The sequence below is a fragment of the Nycticebus coucang genome, chromosome 2, assembly GCF_027406575.1.
Source record: "Nycticebus coucang isolate mNycCou1 chromosome 2, mNycCou1.pri, whole genome shotgun sequence".
In the NCBI taxonomy this organism is placed as follows: domain Eukaryota; kingdom Metazoa; phylum Chordata; class Mammalia; order Primates; family Lorisidae; genus Nycticebus; species Nycticebus coucang.
The window spans coordinates 116697602-116724226 of NC_069781.1; the positions used below are offsets into that span (position 1 = coordinate 116697602).

Sequence of the window (26625 nt, forward strand, 5' to 3'; positions counted from 1 at the left end):
AACCCAGCAGAAGAAAAGAAATAACCAAAATCAGAGCAGAATTAAATGAAATTGAAAACAAAAGAATTATAAAACAGATAGATAAATCCGAAAGTTAGTTTTTTGAAAAGATCAATAAAATAGGGTGGCGCCTGTGGCTCAAGGGGTAGGGCGCCAGTCCCATATGCTGGAGGTGGCGGGTTCAAACCCAGCCCCGGCCAAAAAAAAAAAAAAAAAGAAAAGATCAATAAAATAAATAAACCTTTGGCCAACCTAACCAGGAAAAAAAGAGTAACATCTCTAATTTCATCAATCAGAAATGGTAACGATGAAATAACAACAGACCCCTCAGAAACTCAAAAAATCCTTAACGAATACTACAAGAAACTCTACTCTCAGAAATATGAAAATCTGAAAGAAGGGCGGCGCCTGTGGCTCAGTGAGTAGGGCACCGGCCCCATATGCCGAGGGTGGCGGGTTCGAACCCAGCCCCGGCCAAACTGCAACAAAAAATAGCCGGGCGTTGTGGCAGGCGCCTGTAGTCCCAGCTGCTCGGGAGGCTGAGGCAAGAGAATCGCGTAAGCCCAAGAGTTAGAGGTTGCTGTGAGCCGTGCGATGCCACGGCACTCTACCCTAGGGCAGTACAGTGAGACTCTGTCTCTACAAAAAAAAAAAAAAAAGAAAATCTGAAAGAAAGTGACCAATATCTGGAAGTACACCACCTACCAAGACTTAGCCAGAATGAAGTGGAAATGTTGAACAGGCCTATATCAAGTTCTCAAATAGCATCAACTATACAAAATCTCCCTAAAAAGAAAAGCCCAAGACCAGATGGCTTTACCTCAGAATTCTACCAAACCTTTAAAGAAGAACTAGTACCTTTATTACTAAACCTCTTCCAAAATATAGAGAAAGAAGGAATATTACCAAACACATTCTACAAAGCAAACATCACCTTGATCCCCAAACCAGGGAAAGACCCAACAAGAAAAGAAAATTATAGACCAGTATCACTAATGAATATTGATGCTAAAATACTCAATAAGATCCTAACAAACAGAATCCAACAACACATCAAATAAATTATACACCACAACCAAGTGCGATTTATCCCAAGGTCTCAAGGCTGGTTCAATAGACATAAATCTATAAATGTAATTCAGCACATAAAGAAACTAAAAAATAGGGGCGGCGCCTGTGGCTCAGTCGGTAAGGCACAGGCCCCATATACCGAGGGTGGCAGGTTCAAACCCGGCCCCGGCCAAACTGCAACCAAAAAATAGCCAGGCATTGTGGAGGGTGCCTGTAGTCCCAGCTACTCGGGAAGCTGAGGCAAGAGAATCGCTTAAGCCCAGGAGTTGGAGGTTGCTGTGAGCTGTGTGAGGCCACGGCACTCTACCGAGGGCCAGAAAGTGAGACTCTGTCTCTACAAAAAAAAAAAAGAAACTAAAAAATAAGGACCATATGATTCTTTCAATTGATGCAGAAAAAGCTTTTGATAATATCCAGCATCCCTTCATGATCAGAACACTTAAGAAAATTGGTATAGGGCAGCACCTGTGGCTCAGTCGGTAAGGCGCAGGCCCCATATACCAAGGGTGGCGGGTTCAAACCCAGCCCCAGCCAAACTGCAACAAAAAAATAGCCGGGCATTGTGGCGGGCACCTGTAGTCCCAGCTGCTCGGGAGGCTGAGACAAGAGAATTGCTTAAGCCCAGGAGTTGGAGGTTGCTGTGAGCTGTGTGATGCCATGGCACTCTACCCAGGGCCATAAAGTGAAACTCTGTCTCTACAAAAAAAAAAAAAAAAGAAAGAAAAAAGAAAATTGGTATGAAGGCACATTTCTTAAACTAATAGAGGCCATCTACAGCAAACCCACAGCCAATACCATATTGAATGGAGTTAAATTGAAATCATTTCCACTTAGATCAGGAACCAGGCAAGGTTGCCCATTGTCTCCACTGCTCTTTAACATTGTAATGAAGTTTTAGCCATTACAATTAGGGAAGAAAAGGTGATCAAGGGTATCCACATAGGGTCAGAAGACATCAAACTTTCACTCTTCGCAGATGATATAATCATATATATGGAAAACACTAAGGATTCTACTACAAAACTTTTAGAAGTGATCAAGGAATATAACAATGTCTCAGGCTACAAAATCAATACCCATAAATCTGTAGCCTTTATATATACCAACAATAACCAAGCCAAAAAAACAGTCATGGACTCTATTCCTTTCACAGTAGTGCCAAAGAAGATGAAATATTTGGGAGTATACCTAACAAAGGACGTGAAAGATCTAGATAAAGAGAACTATGAAACTTTAAGAAAAGAAATAGCTGAAGATGTTAACAAATGGAAAAACATACCATGCTCATGGCTGGAAAGAATCAACACTGTTAAAATGTCTATACTACCCAAAGCAATAGATAATTTTATGCAATTCCTATTAAAGCTCCATTGTCATATTTTAAAGATATTGAAAAAATAATACTTCGTTTTATATGGAATCAGAAAAAACCTCGAATAGCCAAAACATTACTCACCAATAAAAACACAGCAGGAGGAATCATGCTACCAGACCTGAGACTGTACTATAAATCGATAGTGATCAAAACAGCATGGTATTGGCACAAAAACAGAGAAGTAGATGTCTGGAACAGAATAGAGAACCAAGAGATGAATCCAGCTAGTTACCGTTATTTGATCTTTGACAAGCCAATTAAAAACATTCAGTGGGGAAAAGATTCCCTATTTAACAAATGGTGCTGGGTGAACTGGCTGGCAACCTGTAGAAGATTGAAACTGGACCTACACCTTTCACCATTAACTAAGATAGCCTCTCACTGGATAAAAGATTTAAACGTAAGGGCGGCGCCTGTGGCTCAGTCGGTAAGGCACAGTCCCCATATACCGAGGGTGGCGGGTTCAAACCGGCCCCAGCCAAACTGCAACCAAAAAATAGCCGGGCGTTGTGGCGGGCGCCTATAGTCCAGCTACTCAGGAGGCTGAGGCAAGAGAATCGCTTAAGCCCAGGAGTTGGAAGTTGCTGTGAGCCGTGTGAGGCCAAGGCACTCTACCCAAGGGCGGTACATTGAGACTCTGTCTCTACAAAAAAAAAAAAAAATACTTGAAGAAAGTGCAGGGAAAACTCTTGAAGGAATTGGCCTGGGTGAATATTTTATGAGGAGGACTCCCCAGGCAATTGAAGCAGTATCAAAAATACACTACTGGGACCTGATCAAACTAAAAAGCTTCTGCACAGCCAAGAACATAGTAAGTAAAGCAAGCAGACAGCCCTCAGAATGGGAGAAAATATTTGCAGGTTGTACCTCCGATAAAGGTCTAACAACCAGAATCCACAGAGAACGCAAACGTATTAGCAAGAAAAGAACACGTGATCCCAACTCAGGGTGGGCAAAGGACTTGAAGAGAAACTTCTCTAAAGAAGACAGATGCACCATCTACAAACACATGAAAAAAAGCTCATCATCCTTAATCATCAGAGAAATGCAAATCAAAACTACTTTGAGATATCACCTAACCCTAGTAAGAGTAGCCCACATAACAAAATCCCAAAACCAGAGATGTTGGCGTGGATGTGGAGAAAATGGCACACTTCTACACTGCTGGTGGGAATGCACACTAATACGTTCCTTCTGGAAGGATGTTTGGAGAACACTCAGAGACCTAAAAATAGACCTGCCATTTGATCCTATAATTCCTTTACTAGATTTATACGCAGAAGACCAAAAATCACAACATAACAAAGACATTTGTACCAGAATGTTTATTGCAGCCCAATTCATAATTGCTAAGTCATGGAAGAAGCCCAAGTGCCCATCTTCCCATCGACCCATGGAAGAAGCCCAAGTGCCCAATGGACTAGCAAATTGTGGTATATGTATACCATGGAATATTATGCAGCCTTAAAGAAAGATGGAGACTTTACCTCTTTCATGTTTACATGGGTGGAGCTGGAACATATTCTTCTTAGCAAAGTATCTCAGGAATGGAAGAAAAAGTATCCAATGTACTCAGCCCTAATATGAAGCTAAATTATAGCTTTCACATGAAGGCTATAACCCAATTATAGCACAAGACTATGAGGAAAGGGCCAAGGAAGGGGAAGGGAGGGAGAAGGTTAGAGTGGAGGGAGGGTAATGGGTGGGGCCACACCTACAGTGCATCTTAAAATGGGTACAGGCGAAACTTACTAATGGCAGAATACAAATGTCTACATACAATAACTAAGAAAATGCCATGAAGACTACTACGTTGAACAGTTTGAGGAGAATATTTCAGATTGTATATGAAACCAGCACATTGTACCGCTTGATTGCACTAATGTACACAGCTATGATTCAACAATAAAAAAAAAAGAAAGAAAGACACCAACTACAATAACCAGACATTGTGGCGGATGCCTGTAGTCCCAGCTACATGGGAGGCTGAGGCAAGAGAATAGCTTAAGCACAAGAGTTTGAGGTTGCTGTGAGTTGTGATGCCACGGCACTCTACCTAGGACACCATAATGAGACTCTGTCTCAAAAAAGAAGAAAAGAAAGAAACCAACTACAAGGAGCCTAGACCAATTTCTACCCCAAGGCTGGCTCCAGGGACTTGGGTAGAGTTGGCAATAGCAGGAGACTCACAAGGCGGGACATCAGAGAGGGAGGGCATATGCCAGGTCTCCACGGGAAGGGTGGCAGGTGGTCCTTGGCCCAGATGCAGGCTCTGGGCCTGGAAAAGTGTGCTGAATTATTTTCAGGCTCCTGTTGGGGTTTTCCTCTCAACTTCTTGAGGAACAGAAGGCAGGACTCAGAGCTTGCCAACCAGGCACCTCATCAAAGCCACAGGAAGCTGCTCAGAGGGCTTTTCTTAAATATGAGGGCATAAGTTCCTGCCAAAAAAGGTGCCATTTGACTGATGGCAAGGTTGGCTGCTGCAAGGGCATTCTCAGAAAATGAAGTCCAATGCTGGGGCAGAGGTTGGCACAGAGGCCACCTCCTCCCTGAAGCAGGTTGCTCTAGACACCACAAGGAGTAGCATCTTTTCCCCCAAATCCTGCTCCCAACCACATATGAGGAGCCACTGGCATGACTATGACATCCTAACCTATACGAGGCCAGATAGTGAGAGCAGCTCCACCACTTGAGAAGCACCTGCTATGTGCCACACCAGAAAGCGCCATTCTCAGGCACATTGCTGAGCATAAGCCCAGCAGGCTAAGTACTATTGCTGCCCAGTGACAAAAATGAGGAAGAAGGAAGGAGAAAGATCCACCCAGGACAGCCCTACCAACTCTAGCTTCCTGACTCCTCCTCCAACAGGAGGGGCAGCGAGGCACTTGCACTACACTCAGGAAAGCTGAGGGCTGCTGAGGATCCCATAGATGAGAACTCCCACACTATGTTTGAAGCCGCATGGCTCTCCCACCAGGCACGTGAAGCCTTAACAAAATGGTGACCATCTGGGAACTCCCAGCAAGGGTGCCAGCTGATACAGTCACCAGGCAGCCAGGAACATCCTGGGATGGAAACCAAATGAGCTTAGCACCGGGACAGCCTGAATGATGAGCACCAGACACATATTGGGGGGAAGACTAAAGAGAACGACACTCACCATTCACTGAGGGGAGAGAAATCCGGAAGAAGCTTTGACCAAGAGAAGGAAAGGACAGCTGGGCCCTGAGCCCTAGATGTGCAAGTGTGCAAGTCCTGCTATAAGAGAACAGAGGCAGAGGGATACTTCCTAACTCACCGCAGCTCCCCAGCCTTCCCTGAGACTGGCACCAAAGACACGAAAGACGACATCAGCAAACTAAACCCAACAATGTATAAAGAAGATTACAAGGTCGTATCAGCATGTGAGAGAACAGAAACCACACAATCCTATCAACGGACTGTGGAAAGCCATCGAAAAAAAGCCAACATCTATTCGTGACGAAACTCTTCCAAAAACTAAGAGGGGATTTCCTCACCTTGACATGAAATATCCACAAACTCCGATATCTACCATCACATCTCATGGGAAAAGGTCCGTACTGCCCCACACCAAGAGCACAAACGGAGTGCTACCCTATTCGTCCTACCTCTATTCTACAACCTCTACTGCAAAGCTCTCATTACACATAAGGACAAGAGAACAGAAGCTGCACAGGCTGGGAAGGAAAAGGTAAAACTGTCTTTGTTTGCAGATGACATGACCATCTATGTTGAAAATCCAGAAAAAACAAGAAAGAAACTCCTGGAACTAATATCACTCCCAATGTTCAAGACACAAAGTTAATACACTCCCACCCTTTGTAGTAGAAATGCAGACCAGCGTGGACTCGGTGGAAGGCAGCTCAGCAGTTTCTTTCCAGACTAAATGTACTCTTATGGTAGGATACACCAATCATGCTATTTAGCACTTACCCAAAGGAGCTGAAAACATGTCTGCACAGAAATTCAAAGAGATATTAGTAGCAGCTTTCTTCATAGTTGCCAAATCTTGGAAGTAACCAAGATGTTCTATAGCAGGTGAGTAAAAGACACTGAGATCCATTCAGGGCTAGAAAGAAGCCACTAAGCCATGAAGAAACATGAAGGAAACTTTTTTTTTTTTTTTTTTTTTTTTGCAGTTTTTGGCTGGGGCTGGGTTTGAACCCACCACCTCCAGTATACGGGGCCAGTGCCCACTCCTTTGAGCCACAGGCACCGCCCCGGAACCTTAAATGAATATTCCCAAGTGAAAGAAGCCACTCTGAAAGTCCACATACAATATGATTTCAACTATAGGACACTCTGGAAAAGGCAAAACTACAAAAGACAATAAAAAGATCAGAGGTTGCCAGGTTGGGGAGGGAGGAACAGTGGAGCACAGGACATCTCGAGGGTAGTGACACGACTGTACATCTGCCTAAACCAAACGGCATACAGCACAAAGTATGAACACAAACCACCACTCCGGCCTTCAGGTAACACAATTTGGCAGGGCATGGCGGCTGATACCTATAATCCTAACACTGTGGGAGACAGAGGCCAACAATCACTTGAACTCAGAAGTTTGAGAACAACCTAAATAACAGCTAGACCCCATCTCTACTAAAAATAAAAAATTAGGCGGTGCCTGTGGCTCAGTGAGTAGAGTACCGGCCCCATATACTGAGGGTGGCAGGTTTGAACCCAGCCTTGGCCAAACTGCAACAAAAAAATAGCCAGGCATTGTGGCAGGTGCCTGTAGTCCCAGCTACTTGGGAGGCTAAGGCAAGAGAATGGCCTAAGCCCAAGAGCTAGAGGTTGCTGTGAACTGTGACGCCATGGCACTCTACTAAGGGCAACAAAGTAAGACTCTGTCTCTCAAAATAAAATAAAATAAAATAAAATAAAATAAAATAAAAATAAAAAATTAGGCTTGGTGCCCGTAGCACAGTAGTTACGGCACCAACCACATACACGGGGGATGGCAGGTTCAAACCCAGCCTGGGCCTGCTAAAACAACAATGACAACTACAACAAAAAAATAGCTGGGCGCTGTAGTGGGTGCTTATAGTCCCAGCTACTTGGGAGGCTGAGGCAAGACAATCTCTTAAGCCGAAGAGTTTGATATCGCTATAAGCTGTGATGTCACAGCACTCTATTGAGGGTGACACAGTGAGACTCTGTCTCAAAAATAATAATAATTAGGCTGGGGTTTGGTGCCTAAGGCTCAAGTGGCTAAGGTACCAGCCACATAAATCTGAGCTGGTGAGTTTGAATCCAGCCCAGGCCCACCAAACAACAATGATGGCTGCAACCAAAAAATAGCTGGGCATTGTGGCAGGCACCTGTGGTCCCAGCTACTTGGGAAGTGGGGGCAGGAGACTAGCTTGAGCCCAGGAGATGGAGATTGCTGTGATGCCACAGCACTCTACCCAGGGTGACAGCTTGAGGCTCTGTCTCAAAAAAAAGAAAAGAAGTCGGTTGGGTTTGGCACCTGTAGCTCAGTGGTTAGGGCGCCAGCCACATACATTGGGGCTGGCAGGTTCAAACATGGCCCAGGACTGCTAAACAACAATGACGACAACAAAAAAATAGCCAGGCGTTGTGGCGGGTGCCTGCAGTCCCAGCTACTTGGGAGGCTAAGGCAAGAGAATTGCTTGAGCCCAAGAGTTTGAGGTTGCTGTGACGCCATAGCACTCTATGGAGGTTGACAAAGTGAGACTCTGTCTCAAAAAAAAAAAAAAAAAAATTAGGGCAGCGCCTGTGGCTCAGTGAGTAGGGCGTTGTTCCCATATACTGAGGGTGGCGGGTTCAAATCCAGCCCCAGCCAAACTGCAACAACAAAAAAAAATAGCCGGGCATTGTGGTGGGTGCCTGTGGTCCCAGTTACTCGGGAGGCTGAGGCAGGAGAATCGCCTAAGCCCAGGAGATGGAGGTTGCTGTGATGCCACAGCACTCTACCGAGGGTGATAAAGTGAGACTCTGTCTCTAAAAAAAAAAAAAAAATTAAGCTGGGCACAGAGGCTCAACCTGTAATCCTAGCACTCTGGGAGGCCAAGGCGGGACAGTCTCTTGAGCTCAGAGGTTTGAAACCAGCTTGAGCAAGATCAAGACCCTGTCTCTACTAAACAGAAAATACTAGCCAGGCACTGTGGAAGGCTACAGGCCTGTAGTCCCAGCTACACAGGAGGCTGAGGCAGGAGGATCGCTAGAGCCCAGGAGTTGGAGGTTGCTGTGAGCTGTGACGCCATAGCACTCTACCTAGGGCGACATAATGAGACTCTGTCTCAAAAAAACAAAAGAAAAGAAAGAAAAAACACCACAATTTAACACTGGTTCACCAACTGCAATAAACATACCACAATACCACACAGCAATTATGGGGAAACTATTTTCTGCTCCATTTTTCTATAAATATGAAAGAAAGAACTCTATTTGTCCTCTGTAACACATGAAAGGAAACCCACTTCCAGCAGCACTTTCCTCACACCCATTCAGCCTCCAGGAGTTGTGTAGCTGGGCAGGTACCAACTCCAGGAGGGACCTCCAACTGTAGCTCAAGCTTTGCCTTACACTGGCCCTAGCAACTCCAGTTCCACCAGGCTCTCAATGGTGGTCCACCAGAGACCACCATTACTCAGTGTTCAACACTGCTCTGGCCTTCAGGGATCCAGCTACCCATTCGCCCACCAGATGCAAAGGAACCTCACAGGATCCAAGGAAGGGAGTGCCAAACAGACATACTCGAAAGCTGTCAGGCAGAGAGCACAAACACACAAGAAGTACACGGATACCAACTGGGGCCAATCCGCTGCCCACCCTGCTCATCAAGACAGGCCCAGTGTCCTTTCTGAATAGTAAGAGCCTTGTCACAGATAGACTCCAAAACAAGCAAATTTCAACCCCTAACTAGGTCACTGCCAGCACCTAGGATGAGTGGATAGCCTCAGACTATCCTGTCATGAGCACCCTGCTAGAGTTTACTAACCCTCAAACCACCACAAACCATCCTACCAGTGTCCTGTCCTCAGAGCTCCTCCAATCTCATTAGGGGGCCTCAGGAGACCTCCCTCGGCAGCCACAGCCTCCCCCTGGATGAGTGCTGGCCTGTATTCCTAGCTCCTCCTCATTCCTGAGAAACAAACAGCCTCCCTCCTGCTCCCCAACACCTTATGGGTCCTGCTCCACAGTCAGCATCCCATGGGGATTTATTGTGCTGACATCTGGAAAGGGAGAGGAGTGAGTGGGTCTCATGTCCAAGAGGCAGGGCCGGGAAACCTAAGCAATCCAGCCTCTGATGAGGGCAGAAGTGAGGGACCCAGACTGAAGCACTCACAGGCAAGGGACGTGCAAGGACATCAGAGCAGACACACTGTACCTGCACCTGGGATGTGGCCCTGGGACTGGCACCTGTCATGGCCATGTCTCTCATTTGTGCAAACATAATGCTGAGCTCTGCTGCTAGAGGGGACTTACAGTGAGCACAGAGCAGGAAGAAGTCAAGAGAACAGAAAAGTAGCCACTACTCGTAGAAGTACCTTCTAAATGATCAACCACCTGAATCATGACAATTATCCTTCCTGCTGTCTGGAGAGAAAGAAACCAAACAACCCATTACAGACCCAGTACCCCTGGCCTGCCCCTAGTGCACCCCACAGACGCTTAGCCACCACCGGGAACAGGTGCTTGGCACCCACATGAACAGCTGCACAGGTGACATCCATGCAGCTCCCAGGAGACCACATCACACAAGGGCCAGGCAGAAACCTCATCCACACCACATGTGCCACCCTGTCAACGGGGAGACTGGAGCCCTCTATAAGGCGATCTCGAGCAAGGATAGGCAAGGAGAGAAACCATGGCCCCCAAGTGACCCTAGAGCTATCTCATGGAGCCAACCAGTTTCAGAGGCCTCTGTGCCACTGAACAGAAAACCCCTTGTCCTTCATATGGTTCTATTCACCACCCAGATTTGGCAGACAAAAGGGTTCCCACCAGAGGGAAGAAGGGGAAGGTGCCAACAGAGGCTCCTGCGTGCCAGCCCCAGGAGGCTGTGCCAGGCAGCCCACGAGACTCGGGAGGGAGTAAGAGAAAGCGCCACGTGTCGACCACAGCAAAAAAGGAAGGATGAGGGGAGAAGAGGAAACAAGGGCTGGCGCTGGCGTGGTAGCCTCGGGGCATGGCGCGATGGCACTCACTGTGTATTCTGCATGCTTTTTTCCATACCATTTCATCCACTTCCTGAACTCTCGGTCCATGGTCTGGAGAGAAAGAAACCAAATAGCCCGTTACAGACCCAGTCAGGCAGGCCCTCCACACATCCACAGCCCAGATGGCCCACAGAGACAGTCAAACTGACAGGCGTTAGTCTTTTTTTTTTTTTTTTTGAGACAGAGCCTCAAGCTGTCACCCTGGTAGAGTGCTGTAGCATCACAGCTCACAGCAACCTCCAACTCCTGGGCTTAAGCAAGTCTCCTCCCTCTGCCTCCCAAGTAGCTGGGACTATAGGCGCCCACCACAACGCCTGGCTGTTTTTGTTGTTTGGCGGGCCCTGGGCTGGATTCAAACCTGCCAGCTCAGGTGTATATGGCTGGCGCCTTAGCCGCTTGAGCCACAGGCGCCAAGCCAAGCTTTAGTCTTTGAACAAGCCCCCCAGGGAACACACAACCAGGCAGGGGCGACTGTGGGCCTGCCCATGCTTCCAACTCTCAATCAACCAGAATCCACTGTGCATCCCAAACTCCAAACATTTTCTATGGGCAAGAACCCCAATCAGATGCATCCACTGCCAACTCCTAACCCTGCCTCCAGGCAGACCAGGGACAATGGGAAAGCAGGGAGGCCAGTGCCCCAGCAAAGAGGCCCACAGCAGGCTGGCCCCTGCTAGGAAGGGAGCCTGGGAGGGCTGCCCAGAGGAGCTGTGCCAGGGGTGGAACCAAGTCATCTCTGCTATAGGCCATGCAATGACCACAAAGGCATACCCCCACCAGAGCTCCCACCTGGACCTGCTAGAGGCAAGAGGCACTGCACACACAAGCCCTCACCTCAACTCAGCCAAACTTCTCAGGCCCAGGGAAATACCACCTGGGCAAGGAAGCCACCCAAGGTGCCTGCTCCAACCACTCACCTCTGCGTACTTGGCTGGGATATCTGCTTTCTCGACACCATAGTGATGTTTGCAGTTGGTGGCTGCGGCGACCTGGAGCACGACCTGGCCCACACCTTCAATCAGAGAGAGATTATAGCACATCAGACACCCAAAGTGCCCAGGGAAGAAGATAGGCCTACTGGAGACACTACACGAAGAAGCTACAGGATGCCCTCTGGGCTTACATATGAGGCCTCCAAGGAGCCAGGCCCAAAAGGGCAGCAGGACGGCTGGTGCAACTTGTCTCCCATGGACACAATGCTGAGATCCCCCAAAACAGAATGTAACCCCATGTGCTATTCCCTATTCAGACTCAGACACAGCTCCCTGAGACTCAGCAGGCCTGGAAGCACCTCAGGACAGCGAATTACCTCCAGGTGACCACTGCAGTGCCTGGCAGGGGCTGACCAAATCTGAATTCCTCCAGAAAGCTCAATGGGAGTTGGCTAAGGCTCAAGTAGGGATGGGGGTGCAGCAGAGGACCCTGTAAGCCAGAGCAGAGTCTCTAACCACAGCATTCACATACCGCATGGTGGACTAGACAAGAAAGCAAGGGCCAGGTCTGCCCTCCCCCACTGGGGGAATAGGGGATCAGTAAAACCCTCTCTCCTCCTGGGAAGTCAATTTCCATATCACTTAATGTCTTGAGCCACTTTGCTTACCATGTTGAATGTGAACAACCATAAGCACGCTAATCAGAAACATGCATCAGGGTCCAAAGCTGAGCCTGAGCACGCTGGGAGTCCATTCAGAAAGGACAAGCCTATGGGCTGCAGATCCATCTTCTTTAAATCTCACACTGAAACTTAATTCCCAGGGCAATGAAGAGGTGAGACCCCAGGAGGTGATTAGGCCACCTCACAAAATGACCCCTCTCCCCCTCTGCCTTGTGAGGACACAGCAGGAGGCACCATTTCAGAAGCTGATTCCAGGCTTTCACCAGATACCAACCTTGCCAGAGCCTTGACCTTGGACTTCTAGCCCCCAGAACTGAGTGTGCTGTTTATATGTCACCCAGTCTCTGATGGTCGGTTACAGTAGCAGGAAAGGATGGAAACAGTAGTTACACCTAAACTGCATGGCTTTAAAAGGCTGTATAGAAAGATAACTCACTTCTGAACTTTTTCTTTCTTTCTTTCTTTTTTTTTTTTGACAGAGTCGCACTTTGTCATCCTTGGTAGAGTGCTGTGACATCACAGCTCACAGCAACCTCCAGCTCTTGGGCTTAGGTGATTCTCTTGCCTCAGCCTCCCGAGTAGCTGGGATTACAGGCGCCCGCCAAAATGCCTATTTTTTTGTTGCAGTTTGGCCAGGGCCGGGTTTGAACCCGCCACCCTTGGTATATGGGGCCAGCGTCCTCCTCACTGAGCCACAGGCACCTCCTTGAATTCTTTTTCTTTTTCTTTAATGTCCTGGTGACTGCTCAGTACAGGTATGAATTCTTAACAAATACCAATTGGTCAATTAACTGCTTAAAAAGAGCTTAAACTGGCCAGATGTGGTGGTTCACACCTGTAATTCCAGCACTCTGGAAGGCCAAGATAGGAGGATCTCTTGAACTCATAAGTCCCAGACCAGCCTGAGCAAAAAGAGATGCCATCTCCACTAAAAACAGAAAAATTTGCCAGGTATGATGGCAGGCAACTGTAGTCCCACCTACTTGAGAGGCTGAGGCAGGAGGAACCCTTGAGCTAAGCAATTTAAGGTTGTTGTGAGCTAGGCTGACACCACAACACTCTAGCCTGGGCAACAGAGCAAGACTCTGTCTCAAAAAAAATAAAAAATAAAAAACAGAAGAAGTAGCTTACACTAAGAATAATGTCACCAAAGAAGTTACCTCTATCCCTGTCCTTGGGACCCCTTCCTCAGCACCAAGGCTAGGCCTATCTGAGACAATATTTCTGCATCTACAAGCTTGAGGTCTGTGTATCTTGCTAAGGTCCAAGGTGCCTGGCGAAAGCCAAGTGCTCCAGAAGGTGCTACACAGTCTGACTGTGACAGACTGTGAACTATAGGCATCATGACCTCAACTGGGTGGTCCAATCAGGGATCTGAGTGGACCAACATCAGCCACATTTGCATCCTCATAGAGCCACGAGCCAGACACAGAGGCCCCCCCAACCCAGGATGGCCACAAGTGCAGAGACAGGGAAGAAGAACACCAGCAAAGTTGGGGGCTGGCCCTAGAGGACACAGAAGCACCTCAAGCAGCAACCTAGGAAGGAAGAGAATGCCCAAACACCTGTGAGGGGAGGGAACCCTAGAGAGCCCCAGGGGCTGCTCCCAAAAGGTCTACAGAGCTGAGTCAAGGTCAGCTACTGTGTATAGCAGGCTTGCCAAGTGCACGAGGGTGAGGGCTGGGGAAATGCAAGTCCTGAGGGTGAGGGCCCTAGAGCCTCGGCCCTTCTCAAGTCTTAAACTATTCTCCAAGTGCATGCACCCAGGCACTAAGAAAGTACACCCATACTCACCACTCCCCAAGTCCACAAACAGATCATCCTCAGTCATCTTGATCTCGTCAATCATCTGAGCCACCAGGTCAAAGGAGGTCTCCCCATATACTTCAGGTGAGAAGGGCTCATAATTGTTGAGCTTCTCCGGGTCGGTCACCGAGTGGTTGTAGACCTGCTGTAGGATGTGCCGCAGGAGCCCGTTGGACGGACGAGTGTTCAGCTTCATAGGCTGGGTGGTGCCCTTCCACTGGGGACAGGGAGGGCACAGACATGTCACAAAGGCCACAAGCTGCCCCTCCACACCAAGACCTGGGTCCTTTCATGGGAGTACACATCTTCCTGAGTGTGGTTATATGAGTATGTGCATTCACGTGCATAAGCATACACGCACAAGCTTTCTCAGGTTTAACTGGCAGCTGGGACAAGCGGGTGTGAGATAGTTCCTTCCTGCCTCTCCCTGGCACAGCAGCCTGCTGGGTGCTTGCTGCATGGTTCACTTACTAACCCAGCACCCATTTCCTGTGAGAAGCAGAGACACGCAGCCTGTGGTCAAGCCTGACCTGCAGCCTGGGTCCCAAGGGTGTGGGCTTCCCTGCCTGTAGGGGAGCACCCCCATGCACCTGATGCTTGGGCCACCTCACAAGACAATGAGGTTTTTCTAGCCTTATGGGCTGAGGCATCCTGGCCTCAGAGAGGCCATCTTTCACCAAAAATCTCTTAGCAAGAAGAAATCAGTTGAGAACCCCAGAAAGTGCCAGCACTTCCAACTCCAAGGTCAGGACACCAAAATGGCCTATCTAGCCCAACAGCTCAGGTGGTCCCTGCAGTAACTCTCTTCCGAGCAAGGCAGCCCAGGGCTTGACACACAACCCCTGCTTGGCCACCCAGAACCCCCAGGACACAGGTTTTGGCCAGAGATATCGTTCTGAGGATGAACAGCATGGACTCCCCATAAGAATAGTGTAGGAGGGTCTGTGCACAGCCCCTTGGACTTGTCTGTGGCACTGGAACAGACACCTAGGAACCAGATCCCAGCTCTGTGGGGAGAAGAGCTAGGCAGACCCATGTACAATTGCCACATCAGCCTGAGAGCAAAGTGGTAGGACCCTCTGGTCCAGACCAGTGGGGTAGAGACTAATACTACAGGCCTATCCTAGGCTGCCTGGTGCCACAAGCCACTTGAGGACCCCCCCAGTATGCCTCAAATCTCCTAATTGGCACTTCACTGCTCGCTATCTGTGATGGCGGGGAAGGTGTCACCAACACACATCCAGGCCAACCTTGTTCTGAGAGCTCCAGAGACGTTCGTGCTACCCAGCTCATGAGTGGCCACCCATCCAGCCCCCCACAGCCTCCCCGCCACCATGGCACCCAATGCCTGCCCAAAACTCCTGCACCGGGACCCTGCATTTCCTGGCAATGTTCTGCTGCATCCACAGCCCAATGTCCCACCTGTCTTTTGTACAAGAGTCTCGAGAGATGTCCACATGGGCAGAACCTAGGACACACCCACTGTGGGATAGCTAAAGGCAGGTCTCCACATGGCTCCAAGGTGGCTACTAGCCACCCACCTCTGCCACAGCCATGGGGACAGAACATGGGAGCGCAGATAGGTCCAGACATAGGGCTCCAGGAAGAAGCCTCACAGAAAACTGCAACTGGCTTCCACCCTGCAAGCACCCCCCAGTTGATGGCGGACCTGCCTGCTGAAGACATCCAATGCCACATCTGTCATGATAGCAGAGGTTCCCACCCTACCGCTCCTTCAAATCCCTGGGGCTCTGAAAAGGCCCCAACACTACCTGGTGGTGACTTCAGTGGCCTGGAGGGATCCAGAGCCAGCACTGTGAAAACCACCAAGGGGATGGGGATGAGAGGCACAAATGCACCCACAGAAAACAGATGGGCAGGGCCACCTACCAGCTGGTGAATGCTGTCGATGGCCCGGTTGTACTTGTCACAGAGCCTCTGCATGCTTTCGAAGCTGAAAAGCAAAGGGATGGCACTGGTCATTGGAAGCCCAGCACAAGCCCTAGGACTTTCATAGGGAGGGCCCAGGCCCTAACCTGGGCAGGGTCAAATAGGGATGGGTGCTCATGCAAAAGGCCACTAACCAATGCAACCCTTGGGCAGGAAGCCTCACTTCCAATTCAATGAGGGGAAAATGGTAGCCAATGCAGATGGACAAGTACCATGATCCCGGGCAGGCTGAGCTCACAGGTTAAACTCACACCAAGGTGCCCAGTAGATCTCAGGGTGGGACAACACCAGACCTTCCCTCATGTACCCAAACACATGTGAACAGAAACCCGCCTGGGTTCCTTGTCCCTTCCCTGGCTGGAAAGAGCCAAATCTACCCAGCTTCTGGCCCCCACTTAATCAGAAGCAGAACAACCAGGGCCAATCATTGGTGACAGCACAGCTCTGGCTGATTATATGCACAAACATCTTAAAAAATTCTGACATACAGGGCGGCACCTGTGGCTCAGTGAGTGGGGTGCCAGCCCCATATACCGAGGGCAACAACGGGTTCGAACCCGGCCCCAGCCAAACTGCAACAAAAAGTAGCCGGGCGTTGTGGTGGGCACCTGTAGTCCCAGATACTTGAGAGGCTGAGGCAAGAGAATCGCCTAAGCCCAAGAGCTGGAGGTTGCTGTGAGCTGTGACACCAAGGCACTCTACCGAGGGCAACAAAGTGAGACTCTGTCTCTAAAAAAAAAATTCTGACACAGAGGGCGGCGCCTGTGGCTCAGTGAGCAGGCCACCAGCACCATATACTGAGTGAGGGTGGTGGGTTCAAATCCAGCCCTGGCCAAACTGCCACAAAAAATAGCCAGGTGTTATGGCAGGCACTCCTAGCCCCAGCTACTCGGGAGGCTAAGGCAAAAAATCGCCTAAACCCAAGAGCTAGAGGTTGCTCTGAACTGTGATGCACTCTACCGAGGGTGACAAAGACTGTCTCTAAATATACAACAACAACAACAAAAAAACATTCTCACACAGTCTGGGCATGGTGGCTCACGCCTGTAATCCCAACACTTGGGAGGCCAAGGTGGGTGGACTGCCTAAGCTCACAGGTTCAAGACCAATCTGAGCCAGAGCAACACCCCGTCTAAAAATAGCTGGGAGTTGGCATAGCGCCTGTGGCTCAAGTGGCTAAGGTGGCAACTACATACACCTGACCTGGCGGGTTCAAATCCAGCCCGGGCCTGCCAAACAACAATGACGACTGCAACCAAAAATGGCCGGGCATTGTGGCGGGCGCCTATAGTCCCAGCTATTTGGGAGGCGGAGGCAGGAGAATTGCTTAAGCCCAGGAGTTGGAGGTTGCTGTGAGCTGAAATGCCACAGCACTCAACTTAGGGCGACAGCTTGAGGCTCTGTCTCAAAAAAAAAAAAAAAAGTAACGTGCCAAATACAGAATAAAAAAGTTGCTAAAAGTCTTTAAATGTTACTGAATAGTCCCAGATTTTTGTGCCAGGTGTGACTCTTCAACCTCGTTTAATATGCACGTGTCCACCTTCTAAAGGTCACAAAATTCTCCCAGAAGACCCAGCAACTTGTAGCTATCATAGCCACGTATCAAGAATCAGTAGCCTTGCCAGGGCCCTGTGAGAAGTGACCCCTATCCATCACAGCAGTCTGAACTTCTGGATGTGAAAAGCTCTGGGCACAAGAGCAGGATTAACTGTTGCAGGGTCTCTGTCAGCAGTAACCCACTCATCGTTCTAGCAGCCAGGTCCCCACCAGCAAATAGGATGCATTAGAAAACTAAAGGAGAGGCTCGGCGCCTGTTGCTCAAGAGGCTCAGGCGCCAGCCACATACACCTGAGCTGGCAGGTTCGAATCCAGCCAGGGCCCGCCAAACAACAATGATGGCTGCAACCAAAAAACAGCTGGGCTTGTGGTGGGCGCCTATAGTCCCAGCTACTTGGGAGGCGGAGGCAGGAGAATCGCTTGAGCCCAGGAGTTGGAGGTTGCTGTGAGCTGTGATGCCACGGTATTCTACCCAGGGCGACAGCTTGAGGCTCTGTCTCAAAAGAAAAGAAAAAGAAAACTAAAGGAGAAACTTGTAGTGGTGGGTGGTGGCTCATGCCTATAATCCTAGCACTACTGGAAGGCCTAGATGGGAGCATCACTTGAGCTCTGGAGTTCGAGATCAGCCTGAGTAAGAGTGAGATCCTATGTCTACTAAAAATAGAAAAAACAGCCAGGCCATTGTGGTGAATGCCTGTAGTCCCGGTGACTTGGGAGGCTGAGGCAGGAGGATCTCTTGAGTCTAAGAGTTCGAAGTTACCATGAACTAGGGTGACATTATGGCACTCTAGCTTAAGCAAAGAAGAGACGAAAAGAAGGGGAGGGGAGAGGAGTAGAAGAGGGGTGGCACCTGTGGCTCAGTGAGTAGGGCACCGGCCCCCTATACTGAGGGTGGTGGGTTCGAACCCGGCCCCAGCCAAACTGCAACAAAAAAATAGCTGGGCATTGTAGCAGGCGCCTGTAGTCCCAGCTACTCGGGAGGCAGAGGCTAGAAATCGCCTAAGCCCAAGAGCTGGGGGTTGCTGTGAGCTGTGATGCCAAACACTCTACTGAGGGCGACAAAGTGAGACTCTGTCTCTAAGAAAAAAAGAAAAGAAAAGACTCAGCACTCATAGCTCAGTGAGTATAGGGTGCCAGCCACATACACCAAAGGTGGTGGGTTCGAGCCCTGCCTGGGCCTGCTAAACAACAATGACAACTGCAATAAAAAAAAAAAATGGCCAGGCTCAGCGCCTGTGGCTCACGTGGCTAAGGCGCCAGCCACATACACCTGAGCTGGTGGGTTCAAATCCAACCCTGGCCTGCCAAACAACAATAGCAATTACAACCAAAAAATAGCCAGGCGTTGTGGCGGGTGTCTGTAGTCCCAGGTACTTGTGAAGCTGAGGCAAGAGAATCGCTTCAGCCTAAGAACTGGAGGTTGCTGTGAGCTATGACGCCACAGCTCTCTACTGAAGGCAACAAAGTGAGACTTTGTCTCTTAAAAAAAAAAAAAAATGGGCGGCGCCCATGGCTCGGTGGGCAGGGCGCTGGCCCCATATACGGAAGGTAACAGGTTTGAACCCGGCCCCAGTCAACTAACACAACAGTGGCAACTGCAACAAAAATAGCCGGGCGTTGCGGCGGGCGCCTGTAGTCCCAGGTACTAAGGAGGCTGAGGCAAGAGAATCGCCCTAGCCCAAGAGCTGGAGGTTTCTGTGAGCTATGACACCACAGCACTCTACTGAGTGAGACTCAGGTCGACAAAGTGAGACTGTCTCAAAAAAAAAAAAAAAAAGAAAGGCTAGTCCAAGTCCAGTGGTATTTACAACTAATTAATCACAACCAGTTACAGATTCCTGTTCCTTCTCCACTCCCACTACTTCACTTGACTAGCCTAAAAAAAATAAATAAAATAAAATGAAAAAACAAAGAAAAGAGATGGCTCGGTGCCTGTAGCACAGTGGTTATGGCGCCAGTCACATACACCGAGGCTAGTGAGTTCTAACCTGGCCGAGCCAGCTAAACAATAATGACAACTGCAACAAAAAAATAGCTGGGCATGTGGTAGGCACCTATAGTCCCAGCTACTCGGGAGACTGAGGCAAGAGAATCGCTTAAGCCCAAGATTTGGAGGTTACTGTGAGCTGTGACACCACAGCACTCTACCAACAGTGACATTGTAAGACTCTGAAGTATTTCTAAAAGCACTACTAAAAAGAGAGACTCTGTCACTACCAAAAATAGAAAAACAGAGGCAAGAGGATCTCTTGAGCCCACAAGTTTAAGGTTACAGTGAGCTATGATGATGCCATGGCACACTACCCAAGGTGACAGAGCAAGACTCTTGTCTCCAAAAAAAATAACAAGAAAGAAAACACTATCATACATCCTAGAAGACATCTGGCAAGGCACATGTGGGTGGAGGCCAGGGACACGACTGTGCACCTGCAGTGGCCAGGATGGTCCCTCCAGAGCATGGCAGCTCAAGTCCACTGTGCTGGGAGCCCCTGGGCCTCGGGAAGGAAGGCTGGCTCAGGACCCATTCACCTGCCACTCTTACGCACATGTGAGCAGTTTTCTCCCTGAGAAGCCAGCCGGACAAGGCTAGAACATTTGGACCCTCTTCACACAAGGGAGCTCCCAGCTGCACAGCCCTCTCTTCCTAAATAAATAAACTGAGCATTTGTTCTGTGTGTGGCCATATTCCACATTTTCCTTTTCTTTTTTTTTTAGAGACAAGAGTTCCACTTTATCACCCTCAGTAGAGTGCCGTACCGTCATAGCTCACAGCAACCTCCAGCTCCTGTGTTTAGGAGATTCTCTTGCCTCAGCCTCCGAGTAGCTGGGACTACAGACGTCTGCCACAAGGCCCAGCTATTTTTTGTCGCAGTTTGGCCGGGGCTGGGTTTGAACCCACCACCCTCGATATATGGGGCTGGCGCCCTACTCACTGAGCCACAGGTGCAGCCCCACATTTTCCCTTTCTAACAGAAAAATTAGTACTCAAAAGGACAAGTGCACAATTCCCTTATACTGCAGCTACAGGTGAACAAGCCAGAGAACTTAACAGCAAATAGTGAACAAAGATACCGCTCATAACCTCAAAGCCCATCCCTGCCCTGAAATGGAAATCTGAAAGTCCAGGCTAGTATGACCATGCTCCAGGGACACAGGACACTTGCAGGACTGGGAAGATAAGGCAGGCAGTGTCATAACCAACCCGGGTCTGGGCAGAGCCCTATCATACACAGCTTTCACACATACCCTCACTCTGGCCTATCTCCTAATGTGCAGAAGGGAAGAATGGATTAAACAGACCTAAAATCTCTACCTCATATTTCTTATGCAGTTCATCATTTTGCATTTGCATTTCATTGTATAAAAACTTTTATATCTCGCCTCTGACCTCACACATGGAACCCACCCAAAACTTATTTACTCCCTGGAAGAGCCTCTCCTAGAAGGATGTGCAGATGCAGAAGCTCAGAGGAGCTAGGCACTCATACTCAGCTCATCACTCAGGCAGGACATTAAGAGAAAACCAGAACTCCCACTACACGTTCAACCCTGAGGTCATACTGGTCCCTTGGGCAGATCCAGGAGGCTACCCCACTCCTCTCGCCAGCCTTTGATGTCCTTCTAGTCTTCTATGCCTCCTTAAAATGGACTGAGCATTGGAGGGGAAGTACACCCACACACCCCCAGGCAGGGCTGCAGCCAACAAAGCATCCAACACATGGACAGTTCAGGGCTAGGCAAATGAGCACCAGCATGAACAAGTGACTTAAATTGGACTTAGGGACCTGTATGAGTCAGGCCAGCCTAACTGGATGCCCACTCATCCCAGAGACTATGGCATCATAGGAAACAACTGTCTAGTCTCTGTCCCTGGGTGCCTACACAGAGCCCCTAATCTCTGGAGTTTTCTAAGTGACAGGGACATCAATGGGAACCAGTCACCATTAACCTCGAGACATTACGAGCAGTTAAAATTTTCAACCACCTCACCCATCCTCTGGGGAGATAGGCCAGAGTTAACAATCACATCTGCATAAGGACAGGGTTGACAAAGGTCCTGGGCTAGGGCGGCGCCTGTGGCTCAAAGGGGTAGGGCGCCGGCCCCATACGCCAGAGGTGGCGGGTTCAAACCCAGCCCTGGCCAAAAACTGCAAAAAAAAAAAAAAGAAAAAGTTCCTGGGCTGGTCACCATATTCACATTCTGGGAGAGTGGTGCCTCACTCCACAGGGACAGAAACTCCTCCTAAACTTAGGACTTCCAGACCTGACCCTTCAGGCCATGTCCTGTGGCTATACCCTTCACCACATCCTTTATATGTTATCAGCAATGTTTCCCTGGATCTTGTGGAAACCCACCACCCCCATCCCCACCCCCGCCAGCAAATGATCATACCTGAGGACCCAAGGGGCTTCCCAGAGTCTGCAGCTCTGCTAAGCAGGGAGGGGCCCGCAAGCTAGCAGACCCCTGGTATCCCCTGCTCCAGGAAAGCAATGAACACAATTTCTCTTGCTCATTAACAAGGGTGCTAATGATGGGAAAGGTAGGGGCTCAAGGCTAGGGGGACAGGAGCTACATTTAAGAAGCCTGAAACTGCAGACCAGAGTACAAAGTCCCTTCCGCATATGACTGTGAAATGGTGGATGAGGTAAATCACACCCAGGTGCTGGGTTAGTGGGGGCTTCAGGGCTCCTCTGAGTCTGATCTTCTGTTGGAGGGAGTTACCCAAGCTCAAGGCAACACACCCCCTTGAAGGAGGACTGCCCTGTCTCTTTGAGATCTCTTGAGAAGTGAAATAAGTATGAACCTGGAATGTCCTTCTTTCTCAAAGAAAAACAAAACAATCCCAAATAGGCATTCCAGAGACAACCTTGTCCTTCTCCACCCACAAGTCTCTCCTCTGAGACCTAGAAGGTGCTGGGAAGAAATTGCTAGAAGCAGCAACAGGACTGAAAACACAATTACTCACCAAACCTACTGTGAGCTAAACGGGGCTGTGCCTGAGCCTCCCAGGCCAGCCCCACAGCACAGGTTCTCAGGCGGGAGCACTGACTTCTGGCAGTCAGCTGCCTGCTATAAAAAGAATGACTGCTAACTTGGGTGATTTCACACATACCAACTCAAGTTTCCACAACGTGCAGTTTCAAATTATGTCCTCCCCCAACAGCCTGTGCCAATAGTTGATAAACATTTCCTCCCAAAATAACTTTATGGAAGCTACAGCCAACTCTAAAAGGAAATTTCAGTTGGGCTTTAACCATCTAAGAAGAGCTAATTATATGCTGTGTCCCCATGGAGTACTGAGCCTGTCCCCAGGGGAGGGGGCAGATGAGCAGAGACCCACTTACCTTTTGGTGTCATAGTCTATCAAAACATAATTCTCCATAGCAAGCTTAAGATCCGGGATTTCTTCACAGACCCATCTGAAACAGAAAAGCAGAAACAGCAATGAACATAACTACTCAGGTTTCAATTTCTACGTTCACTTTTCCTTTCTTTTCTTTTTTTTTTTGAGACAGTCTCACAATGTCACCCTTGGTAGAGTGGCATGACATAACAGCTTACAGCAACCTCAAATTCTTGGGCTCAAGCAATTCTCTTGCCTCAGCCTCCTGAGTAGCCGGAACTACAGGTGCCCACCACAATGCCCGGCTATTTTTTGTTGCAGTTATTGTTGTTTAGCTGGCCTGGGCCGGGTTCAAACCCGCCACCCTCAGTGTATGTAGCTGGCTAAGTAACCACTGTGCTACGGGTGCCAAGCCCGCCCCCGCCCCTTTTTTTGAGACAGCATCTCACTCTGCTGCCTTGGCATCAACCTAGCTCACTGCAACCTCAAACTCCTGGGCTCTAGCCGTCTTCCTGCCTCAGCCACCAAGTCACTGGGACTTAGTATTCACCACAATGTTTGGCTATTTTTTTAGTAGATGGGGTCTTGCTCTTGCTCAAGTTGGTCTAGAACTTCTGAGCCCACACAACACCCAGCTAAATACTTTTAGTAGAGACAAGGTCTATCTCTCTCTCTCTCTCAGGCTGGGTTCGAACTCCTACGTTCAAGCCATCTTCCTGCCTCAGCCTCCCAGAGTTCTAGGATTACACACACGAGTCACCTTACCCAGTCATTGAATATTACGATTTAAATACAGTTTTTTCCTTTTTAAAAGTATGTAGGTATTGTTTTTGGTACCTTCTGTGTAAAACAACCCTCCCCCCTCCCTTTTTTAGAGACAAAATCTCACTCTGTTGCCAGGCTAGAGTTCCATGGCCCCAGGCTAGAGTTCCATGGCCTCAGCCTACCCTGTTTCCCCGAAAATAAGACAGTGTCTTATCTTAAGGTGTGCTCCCAAAGATACGCTAGGTCTTATTTTCAGGGGACGTCTTATCTTTCCTGTAGTAGGTCTTATTTTCGGAGTTGTCTTATTTTCGGGGAAACAGGGTAGTTCATAACAACCTTAAACAGGGCTCAAGTGATCCTCCTGAGTCAGTCTCCCAAGTAGCTGGAACTACTGGCACGCACCACAATGCCCAGATAGTATTTACTTATTTTGAGACAGTCTTACTTTGTTGTCCTTAGTAGTGTGCCGTGGGGTCACAACCACAGCAACCTTAAACTCTTGGGCTCAAGTGATTCTCTTGCCTCACCCTCCCATATAGCTGGGACTACAGGCGCCTGCCACAATGCCCAGCTATTTTTTAGAGATGAGGTCTCACTCTGGCTCAAGCTGGTCTTGAACTCATGAGCTCAGGCAATCCACCCACCTCTGCCTCCCAGAGTGCTAGGATTACAGGAGTGAGCCACAGCACCTAGCCTTAATTTTTCTCTCTCTTTTTTTTTTTTGAGACAGAGTCTCAAGCTGTTACCCTGGGTAGAGTGCCATGGCATCATAGAACATAGCAACCTGAAAGTCTTGGGCTTAAGCGATTCTCTTGCCTCAGCCTCCCACGAAGCTGGGACTACAGGTACCCACCACAACGCTGGCTATTTTTTGTTGCACTTGTCATTGCTGTTTATCTAGCCCAGGCCAGGCTCAAACCCGCCAGCCTTGGTATGTGGCTGGCACCATAACCATTGTGCATGGATGCCGAGCCTAATTTTTCTATTTTTAGTAGAAACAAGGTTCTCTCATGAGTCACCATGCCTGGCCAAAAAAAAACCCTATTACTCAACTTGAAATGTGAAGGAGAAAAGGGAGGCATTCTATCAAAACAAATGCTGGAAAATTTATGGTGAAGTTGTAAACTACATGGATTTTATGTGTCTTCAATGTCCAATGATGGCGGCTATCAGGAGCTAAATGAATGCACGTTACAGGGTTAGTCTGAGAAACACGGTGGCTCAAATCTGAGCCTGAAAAGCAATTTATCAACTAGAAAGTAAAGAGAACTATTATTTGAAGAATTAACTACTCCCAAAATACACCAAAGCCTCTTCAACAAACACACTGCAAGCAAAAATGAGATGGAGAGGAACTAACAGAGTAAGAAACAAGAAAACATACCAATCACAAGTAAACCTTATTGGGGCCCTGACACAATCTTGAACAATGAAAGAGGAGTCATCACTACAGAACTTACAGACAGTAAGAGGAAAATAAGCATATTATAAAAAATGGTATGCTGGGTGGCACCTGTGGCTCAAAATGAGAAGGGCGCCAGCCCCATATACCAGAGGTGGAGGGTTCAAACCCGGCCCTGGCCAAAAACTGCAAAAAAAAAAAAAAAAATGGTATGCTAACAAATTCAACAACCTGGATGGAATAAGCAAATTCCCTAAAGGTCAAAATTACTAAAACAGACACAAAAAGAAACACTTTTTTTTTGAAGACAGTCTCAAGCTATCGCCCTGAGTAGAATGCCATGTCATCAGAGCTCACAGCAACCTCCAACTCTTGGGCTCAAGAGATCTTCTTGCCTCAGTTTTTCTTTTTCTTTTTCTTTTCTTTTCGAGACAGAGTCTCACTACATCACCCTCGGTAGAGTGCTGAGGCATCACAGCTCACAGCAACCTCAAACTCTTGGGCATAAACAATTCTTTTGCCTCAGCCTCCCAAGTACCTGGGACTACAGGCGCCCACCACAATACCCAGCTATTTTGTTGTTGTTGTTGTTGTTGTTGTTATTGTTGTTTAGCAAGCCCAGGCCAGGTTTGAACCAGCCAGCCCTGGTGTATGTGGCCAGTGTCATAATCACTGAGCTACAGGTGCCAAGTCCAGTTTTTCTATTTTTTTTTTTGTTGTTTTGTTTTGTTTTGTAGAGACAGGGTCTCACTTTATGGCCCTTGGCAGAGTGCCATGGCTTCACACAGCTCACAGCAACCTCCAACTCCTGGGCTTAAGCGATTCTCTTGCCTCAGCCTCCCGAGTAGCTGGGACTACAGGCGCCCGCCACACAGTTTTTCTATTTTTATTAGACACGGGGTCTCCTGCTTGCTCAGGCTGGTCTCAAACTCATGAGCTCAAGCAATACACCCACCTCAGCCTCCCAGAGTGCTAGGATTATAGGTCACCACGTTCTTTTTTTTTTTTTTTGAGACAGAGTCTCACTATGTTAGCCCTCAGTAGAGTGCCATGGCATCATAGCTCAGAGCAACCTCAAACACTTGGGCTTAAGTGATTCTCTTGCCTCAGCCTCCCAAGTAGCTAGGACTACAAGCACCCGCCATAACACCCAGCTATTTTTTTGTTGTCATTGTTTAGCAGGCCCGGGCCAGGCTCAAACCTGTCAGCCTCAGTGTATGTGGCCAGCGCCCTAACCACTGAACTACAAGCACCAAGCCAAAGAAACAGTTTTTAATAGCACTATACCACTATCCCAATTAATGAATGCCTCCATTTCCTTTTTTTTTTTTTTTTTAAAGAGACCAGCTCCCACTGTCATAGTCATCAAAGCTAGAGCACAAAGACGCTCATCATAGCTCACTGTAACCTGAAAGTCCTGGGCTCAAGTGATCCTCCTGCCTCAGCCTCTCAAGTAGGTGAGACTACAGACACCTCTATAGCTTCCATTTCACAATCAAGTACCTCCTCACAAAAAAATCTCCAGACTC

General features: G+C 48.5%; 1 protein-coding gene across 5 annotated transcripts in view; it reads right to left on the bottom strand.

Moving 5' to 3' along the window:
• The window catches only part of DOT1L (DOT1 like histone lysine methyltransferase), an 89741-nt gene that overhangs the window by 40803 nt on the left and 22313 nt on the right, over window positions 1–26625 (bottom strand). For all 5 annotated transcript variants that reach the window (XR_008377712.1, XM_053580967.1, XM_053580954.1 and 2 more), the window contains 5 exons: window positions 22931–23005; window positions 15968–16031; window positions 14066–14294; window positions 11574–11668; window positions 10645–10707 (listed from right to left, as the gene is read on the bottom strand). Coding sequence is in view for 4 of the 5 variants with exons in the window: in XM_053580967.1 (XP_053436942.1) it covers window positions 10645–10707; window positions 11574–11668; window positions 14066–14294; window positions 15968–16031; window positions 22931–23005 (526 nt within the window). In the remaining variant the exon portion in view is untranslated. The remainder of the gene's footprint in view (window positions 1–10644; window positions 10708–11573; window positions 11669–14065; window positions 14295–15967; window positions 16032–22930; window positions 23006–26625) is intronic.